The sequence below is a fragment of the Centroberyx gerrardi genome, chromosome 18, assembly GCF_048128805.1.
Source record: "Centroberyx gerrardi isolate f3 chromosome 18, fCenGer3.hap1.cur.20231027, whole genome shotgun sequence".
NCBI classification, from domain to species: domain Eukaryota; kingdom Metazoa; phylum Chordata; class Actinopteri; order Beryciformes; family Berycidae; genus Centroberyx; species Centroberyx gerrardi.
In genome coordinates, this window is record NC_136014.1 from 20,312,280 (window position 1) to 20,321,213 (window position 8,934).

At 43.7% G+C, this 8,934-nt stretch overlaps 1 protein-coding gene across 3 annotated transcripts in view; it reads left to right on the plus strand.

Moving 5' to 3' along the window:
* The window catches only part of LOC139923434 (kinesin-like protein KIF13B), a 41,717-nt gene extending 32,979 nt beyond the window's left edge, over positions 1 to 8,738 (plus strand). For all 3 annotated transcript variants that reach the window (XM_071914225.2, XM_071914226.2, XM_071914227.2), the window contains 5 exons: positions 339 to 432; positions 880 to 962; positions 3,985 to 4,050; positions 4,495 to 6,067; positions 6,928 to 8,738. In XM_071914225.2, coding sequence (XP_071770326.2) covers positions 339 to 432; positions 880 to 962; positions 3,985 to 4,050; positions 4,495 to 6,067; positions 6,928 to 7,184 — 2,073 coding nt within the window. In that variant the 3' untranslated portion in view covers positions 7,185 to 8,738. The remainder of the gene's footprint in view (positions 1 to 338; positions 433 to 879; positions 963 to 3,984; positions 4,051 to 4,494; positions 6,068 to 6,927) is intronic.
* The last annotated feature ends 196 nt before the right edge of the window (positions 8,739 to 8,934 follow it).

An 8,934-nucleotide genomic window follows, 5' to 3' on the forward strand; every position in this document is an offset into this window, starting at 1 on the left:
TGATTTTGTTAACATTGCATTTCAGCGCTAATGCATTTCAGCAATTAATACAGTCTTCATTTACCTGGTTTTGGAGCAAAAACTCCCTGCCGATTGGAATTTCAAGACACTCCCAACACCCCCATCAAACACACACACGTTTTCAACTGCTCAATGATGGAGGACGGTGCTACAAGCGACTGGTGTTAAATAAATTCTAAAATAGATGTATGATAGTTTGAATGGGCTTTTCATTTAAGTGTGACTTAAGTTTCTGTTGAATCTCTGCTGTAATTAGCTAGCTTCCTCATCTCTACTGTGGAAGAGTAACTATATTGTGTATTGTATTGTGTGTGCAGGGCTGGGAGAGCCACCAGGACCTTTCTGCAGTGTCTCCTCTGTCCAGACGCACGCTGCCGAGCTCCGTGTCCCAGAACCTGCACCCAGAGACCGGTACGACAGATAAAACACCCGCTGCATTTATCTTATAATGGATTCTTTCTCCCGCTTTGAATTCCCCTTCCCTCTTTGCTGCCTCTGATGTTGTTACCTCTATTTTTAATGCCTTCGCTGGTGGCCAACTTGTATCTGTCCTTTCGCTCACAATCTTAATTTTGCACTTTTTTCCTTTCTCTTTGCTAACATGCCTCTTCATTTCTGTCCTTTTCTCCTTCCCCACATTCTTCTTCCTCTGTTGCCTCCCTGACCCCCAAAACCATTATCTCTTCCTGCTTTTTCATGCCTCATTTCACCTCATCCTCTTCTTCTTCTTCCCCCCACACCTCACTCCCTACGCCCATCCTTCCTCTCTGTCCTTGTTTTCTCCCTCTCTCCCTCTCGTCGTCCCACCATACACCCCATCAGTGCGTTCAGGCTTTGCTGCGTCTTATCTCTCTCCAGTGAAGGCCGTGCCCAAGCTGCTCAAGTCGCTGCTTCCTGGTGGGAAGGAAGATAGGAGAGACCAGACACCTGTCCATCAGCAGGTACGCTCCTTCAGCCCGCACACCGCTTTCTGGATAAAAGCTCACATTCCGCTTGCGGTCTTATCAGGGATTTAATGTTTATATGCATCGCCGTAGCCCACTCGCAAATATCCCCTGTGCACATAAACAGCATATTTCTTCTGTTGCCGTGGAAACGGAGCTCATGTAGATAGTAACACACGCAATAAATGACATAAATCATATAAATGCCTCAGTACCCTAGATGAGGGGTTTTCAAAAGTTTGCAAAAATAGTGCAGTTTCAAACGTATTATCATGTTTGTAATTTGTGTCATAAATGCCTTTTTCTTGTGAAATAACGAATATTTCCAGCCTTAGTTCACCAGTTTGCGCATTTATGCCTGTAACAAGGGGTCGTGAGTAAGCTTTGTTTCCTTCATGAGTCAAAATGGTTGAGAACCTCGGTCCTTGATAATATCAGTGACTATGTTAACATGCACGGCTTTTGGCCGTCTTCTGGTTAAGGCTGTTTGCAATCACCTTTGATATCCTGTGATTGATTCAGTTGCCATGAATTAACCAGTTTAACAAAATATTTGAGTCTAACTGCGGTGTCCCGTCTACAGATAGAATGGTCCACCAGCCAAAAAGTATTAAAAAGATGTGGCTGCCAGTCTTTGAGTAAGGTTACTTCTAATACAGGGGAAAGAAATCATGATCCCAATAGTAGTAGTAGCCTACTGCTCACTGCCATGTTTTTTGCTAACATCAACATGTACCCATAATGCTGTGCTAGTCTGAATAGTCCAAAAGTGGAAGTAGTAAGACGTTTACATTTTGCAGTAACCAGTTTAATATTGGAATAATCCGGGCATCTTAACCGGGTTTTTTTTAATTGGAGTGTGAACTTAACTGGGTTATTTTAACTGAGTTATGACATTTGCATACAGTAGGTCGACTCAAAACCGGGTTACTTGAGTAACCGGGTTAAGAAGGGAATTCTCTTTGTATGTAAATGTAACCAGTGTCTCTGAAGTGACTAACGTGGTGTTGGTTGTTTGTGTTCAGAGCAGAGGCTCTGTTAACAGCTCTACTGAGACAGGAACATACATACATGCATACATACTGTATACAGGGGAAGGTTAATTAGGAGCAGGTGAACCTTGTTGCCCTGATTGTTCGCCCCCGCCCTCTCTCCACCTCCTAATCATGTGCCATCGAGACCCGAGAGTCTGCAGCTTTTCATTCCAACCTAACACTAAATCAGCTGATTTCGCTGATTAGCACCTTGAACCAGCGAGGGGAAGCTAATCAGGGAAACTGTGCCGTCGCGCTTGGTGGGAATGAAAACCTGCGTACTGTTGGGCCTCAATGGCACATGATTTGAGACCGCCGTCCTAATCAGCGCTCCACCCCACTGCGTTTGCCCCAGATGTTTACGAGGGTCAACACAAAAACAAAACACTCGACTAGTCCAAATAAACAGGATATTGATGTGCATGTAAATAAAATCTCTTGACACTGTGGCACCGATCTCAAGACCTGGGCAGAATACTTTTAGATAGCACAAAGGACAGATTTATTTTACTCTACAAATGCTGCACTTTGAGGTTCTTTTATTAAGTGTCTGGCCAAATGAATCAATTGCACCTTAATTTAAAAAAGAAATTACTGGTGCCAGGGTTTGTTTTTCTTCAGTGCTCTTCAAGTCTGACCACCCCAACTTCCACTGAGCACCTCTCTACAACAGTAGTTTCTTGACCCTACGATCAATGAAAAGCAATAAAACACCTATGTCTGTCACTATTAGATGCTTTAGTGCAGGAGGCAGCCGTCTTTGTGCCCCTGATCTGTTGTGTTGAATTGCAGGTATACTGTCCTGGTCCAGAGAGTGAGAGGGTAGCTCTGTTTGACCTCCTCTCTATGGGTAGACCTACTGTCCATGTAGGTTCTCATGTCGCTCGGAGCAATATGAATTGAATCAAACCACTTGAATTTCATCAGCAGAGTCTGAAGAAGGAAGCGTCAAATATCCTCATAGAATGTGATGGCAGAGATGCATGGGAGCCAAATCAATCATGCTGATTCATATCCTATCACTGCATCTGTTAATCATATAACATTTGGCCTTATTTATTATACGTTTAGAGTCTGAGTGACAACATATAGGATTAAGTTTGATCCTTCTACTACATACTTGTTAAGCGCTTTTCCAAGCAAAATGGCAACATTATTTTTAGAAACAGATCACACAATATTTAAACAGCTGATATTTGAAGCATATCTACAACTTATCTACAGCTTAAATGATGAATTGAATATTGGATAGGGCTATACGATTATGCGTGACAAATGATAATCCTGATTGTTTCACTAGTTTATCACAATTATTTGTCTCAATGATTTGAACAACAATAAACTTTGTTGCACTTTTTGCATCTCATATGAACATCTTGACAAATTTCAACTACAGCGAATGTTCTCTGTGAAATTAAATATTTCGCTGCTACTTTGTATATTAATTGTGGAAACTAGACTCACGATACATGATTAAAAAACATTAACTATGCAGCCCTAATATATCGAAACAGATGGCCAAGTGGCCCAGTTATTATCCTAGTTTAGCACTAGTACTCAGAGAGACTGCCAGAGAAAGGGGTTTGGTGTCCTGGTGTGCAGTATCTGGCTCTCTCTTCTTTCCAGAACCATAGATTAACATTTTTTATCACAGGCTCCATTTCTCTCTTACTATCATACTAAAGCCAGAGATTTTTAATTCCATCACAGCAGCTAATCGGCACTTCATGCACACTGTATAATGAACAGGTTTGGGAATCTGCAGGCTTAAATTAATACTTAATCTCCAGGTTGAATTGGACTGAAATGACACTGAATCATTCATGATTGCGCGACGTCTTGAAATCTGCTTGACAACCTCTCCACGCTAATTGACAGATTCTTTAGAGGCTGTTTTATCTGAAATGACATAAACTTGATTGCTGCACACTACAAGCCAAAAAAAATAATTATTTGTTTTTTTCTAAATTCCCTCCCCCTCCCAGAGTTTGCCTCGTATCATGGTGCAGTCAGCCAGTGTTGAAGAGGACATGAGCGCACACCAGCAGCCAGTAAGTCTGTGTAATTAGAGCCACAGTTGTAGTGTGTAGCATTGTGTTTTCTTTAGAGGTTGGAAGAGGAACAGATGACACCAAAACTCCATTCAAAACAATTGTAATTAAATTCTTACAGACTTGAGTGGCAGCTCCTTGATGCAGCATGGCTCACCTCACCTTATCAGTTGTTTGGGTCTAGTAGAGCATGGTCTGCCTTAGAATATAAAACAGGGAAGAAGGATAAGCTCAACTCTTCTTTTACTCTGCTCTGAATCCTCCAAATATAATAGCTTTCCTAATTATTCTGTACTTGATTTATGCGTGCTCATCAAAAACCACAGGGTTGCCTGTTTGAGAGAGACTCAACACTCTCTAACTGACAACATTTCAGAGGGGGGAGTCAGCACTTCGCAGCACTTCCAGTCACTAATACTTGTGTTGCCATGGTTTCCCCTCCAGGTTCCCACTGAGGAAATGAGCCCTCCAGAGATCCAAACAGAGAGATCCATGCCCCTCCCACCGCCAATCATCCCCGAGATAGAAGACTCCACCCACAGCCCGGTGAGCGAGGCATCGAGCGGGTACATGTCCACTAGTGTATCTACGGCAACGCTGTCAGAGGTCTATACGCTGAGCTGGGACCTCCCTCCGTCATACAACAGCAGAGCGGAGGTCTTCGAGGCAATGCCAAATGAAGAGGGAGAGGAGAGTAAAGTGACGCAGGGAATCACGCCTCTCTCCATCGCTACACAATCCACCGTTGGTCTGGAGTCTGTCCCTGCTGACCAATCAGAGCCTCAGGAGTCATCGCAGGATTTGAATGGCAAGGAGGCGGCAGAGAGGACTGACCCACTGCTGACAGAAACTCCTCCACTATCATCCGAACCACACTGCACTCCATCGGATTCTCAAACTGAACCAGAACTTCAGACCCAGCCTTTCACAGTGGCACAAGAAGAGCCGAAATCAAACCAGTTAACTGACAAAATGAACGCCGAGTCGAATCAGTCCACACAGAGCCAACGAGAACCAAATGAGTCTGCACCAGTCCAGTTGAAGGAGCTAGAACAACCTGAATCTCAAGTTGGAGTATCAGGATCACCAGGCCAGACCAAACAAAAGCTAGACTCAGCACTTGACCTCTTTGGATCGGAACATTCGGAGAAGTCGGAGCCACCTGAAGAGTCATTATTAGTACCAGAGAGTGAAACAAAGCAGCCAGAACCAGTAGAGACACCACCTGCAGACCAGTCAAAACCAGAACCCCCTCTGATCCAACAACAGGAGCAGGCTGCCACAGAAAAGACAGGATCAGAAGTAACGTTACTTCATGCCCAAACAGAACCATCTGCAGAAATGAGTCAGTTGGAAATGTTAGTAGATCTTCCACAATTACAGCAGCCACAACAAGACCAGCCAGCATCCACAGACCAGAGGGAACCACCGGCCATGCCAGCCTTAGACAACTCTCATGATCCAAACCTGATCCCAGTTCTATCCGAAGACCCAGCTCCTGCTCCTGCCCCATCTGGAGACTCGGTTCTGGTTGCTTCATCCCAGGAACCATCCATTTCCAAGGCCTCGGACCCAAATGCCTCCTCCATCGCAGCTACAGTCCCATCTGAAGCACCTGCCCCAGCCCCTGCCCCTGCTGTAGCCACCCCAGCTCCAGCTCCACCTCCTCCCAACCTTAACCCTTCCTCAGCAGCCAACCCCTTCAAGATCCAGAAAGTGAAGTCATCCGACCTCAAGTCCTTTCATCGTATCCTGGGTGAGGAGGAAGGGAGTCTAGGGCAGGTGGGCAGGGCCAGCAGCCTGGGGGCGGGACTCAACCTCTCTGTGCCAATGGAGAGGCTGGAAATCATCTCAGATGAAGACGTGGACGGGCCCGCTACTACCGTTCTTCCTGATTGGTTGAAAGAAGGGGAGTTTGTGACTGTGGGGGCCAATAAGAGTGGCACCGTGCGCTATGTGGGACCTACGGATTTTGCAGAGGGCGTCTGGGTGGGAGTGGAACTGGAGGTACCAGCAGGTGAGCAAAATAGCCCTCTATTCTACTGCTAATTTGTGTAATTTAATGAATCCCATCTAATTCTCAATAACATTTTCCATAGTCCTATCTTTTGGTTAATAAAAAGATCAAAGTTCTGGTAATCGGTCTAGTAATCTATGGATGGGCTTGATTCTCAGTGGCCTGTGTTTTGTATGGCAGTAGTAGTAGAAGAGTGCAGTAATAAGCCGATCAAAAGTGCCAGTCTTGGCCCAATATTGACATTTAAAATAAAGACCTGTTGTCTATCCGGTTTCCTCCAGCCTTTAAAGACCATGATGCTTGACCACCTTTTTGAGGCAATGTAAACAGGCAATTTTTGGGTGTCCTAGTGCCTCAGATGGTTAAGACCATGTACTTGTGACACCCTGGGTTCGAATGCAACCTGGGACTTTTGACGCATGTAATCCCCCTCCCCCCCCCCATTGTTCCTGTCTTTCTCTACTATGGACTATCAAAGTCAGAAATGCCAGAAAAACTCAAACCGTTAAAACCACCAGCGTTTCTTCACTCTATTTTTATTACTTATACCCCAACCCTATTAATGTTGAAGGCAGTATAGCTCATTTGTGATACTATTGATCCCTCCCTCATCTACATCGGCTCAAAATATTGCCCATTCATCATATCCATAACACAAGAAAGGCCAGGCTGAGAAAACCCTGTTCTGTGACCAATCAACATTCAGAGGTGTTGGGCCTGGTCAGCATTACAGCATTGATGTTTGTTCGAATCATGACTTGTGTGCTGCATTTCATCCCCTCATCTTTCCTCTCACTCTGCACTGTGTACTGTCTGCCGGCACAGAAATACCCTTAATAAATGTCTCCTTGTCTCTCCAGGAAAGAATGACGGGTCGGTGAACGGCAAGCACTACTTCCACTGTAACCCAGGTTATGGGGTGCTGGTGAGGCCTGATAGGGTGAGCCGGGGCGGGAGCAAGCGCCGTCGCCAGCAGCAACAGCAGAAGCGTCGTAGCGCCAACCTATCAGGGTCCAGCCCAAACCTGGCAGCCCTCACCGCATTGGCCAAGGGCGAGGGGGGCGGGGCAGCGTCGAGCCGCAGTAAGGGAGAGAACCGCAAATCCTGGAACAATTGAGAGATGGTAGGCTTCTGCTCAACTCCCTTTCTGTACAGATAAAAGGGTAATTGCTCTACACCCACTCAGCTGTCACCCATACTCCGCAGCTGGTTGGTGTGATTATAGGGAGAAGTTTCGGCTACAGAGTGCCAATATACTGGCTTATTTTGGCAGATTTACTGTAGGCTTTGCTGTATCTGGCCCTCCAAGGTTGCGACACGAGATGAATCACACTCCCTACTCTGTGGGAAAAGGACATGCTCACCCGAAAAGAGACAGTCTCGGACACTAGAATAACTGCAGAGGTTCGTTCTCTGGATCTGTTAGTGGCTTCATCCCGAAATGTTATATATCCATGTTTAGAAAAACGCAATACCTGATATTCTTTACTTGGTATATAAAGAAAAAAATAGAGGAATACTGAATGTCTCATCGGGGAATGTGAATATTTTGTAGGTCTCTAGATGCAAATGACTTTCATCTCTGCATAATGAATTTCACTATTACGCCAACAATCATGGCGTATAAGTAGGAGCCATATTTTTCAAATGGTGTGTATCTCATTTCTGCCAGTGAAAAAGGTGGATTAGTTTTGATCTGCCACCTCTGGAAGGAGCACAGCGCTGCCTCAGAGCCAGATGAGGAAAGGCACATTTTTCACGAGTATAAATAAAGCCTCTATTAATACGGTATGCTATTTTGAAAAGGAGAGGTGATGTATTGCTGTGCCGCTGCTCCTGACTTTGACACTGCATCTGTGAAGAAGTCACTGTGACCTGGGCTTGGTTTCAAATATTTGAATGACCTGAGGCTCACTGGATTATCCTTTCAGACATTTTAACAGACTCCAAAGGTGACAAATCACTTGCACATGCTCGTATTTTCTACTGTTCAAAATGTATTCAACAGCTGTTTTGCACAGGTTTGGATAGATTTTTAGAGTCTCAAAAATTACTGTACACCCATTCTTATAGTGTTTAACTGGATGGTGTTATTTTATTCTTGTGCCTTGAAATATTATTACGGCTACTCTGCAAAAGTGCCTTAGTAATATAATAGCAACTGTGTTGTTGTCTAGGTTGAAAAATGTTTATGAACTGTTCCAAGGGCTGATTTTTAGCTCTTCGAAGTATATTTCTGCTACTGTTTTAGAAAATCTATCTATTCTATCTCTATTTTTCTGACAAATTCTACTAAAATGTTGCAACGTTTTTTAAATCAGATTTGTCCTTAAGCTATCTACCAAGTGTGTGTTAAGAGTGATTGGAAGGGGATTAATTATTAATAGGTGTGAGAAGATGAGTGGCAGTTTTTAAATATTTTTTTTGATCATTGGTGAGCGAAAACATATTGGATAATACTGTGTATGGCACCATTTGTTTTGTATCAGATCAGGATAATTGAGGGCTTTTGTTTGTTACATTGCAATTAGTATTAATTTATGTCTAGCAAATAAGATGTTTTATACTTGTGCATTCAACGATTTGACGGCCTAAATGCTTATTTATTTCAAGATGGAGACAGGATATTGTTAATAATGAAAAGCAAATTCAATTGTTTTTATATCAATGATGTTAAATAAACTTTATTCTGCTCTTGTCAACAATATCTCATTATGGATTTTTAATCTGTCTTGAGGTTGTTGTTAGTCAGTGGGAACTGGTTTGGTGCTGCAGATGCATCCTTGTGTTATTGTATTTAATGTGGACTTTCTATTCACTTACATTCATTCCCTAATGTATCCTTAACCTTCACCCAACTAATGTGA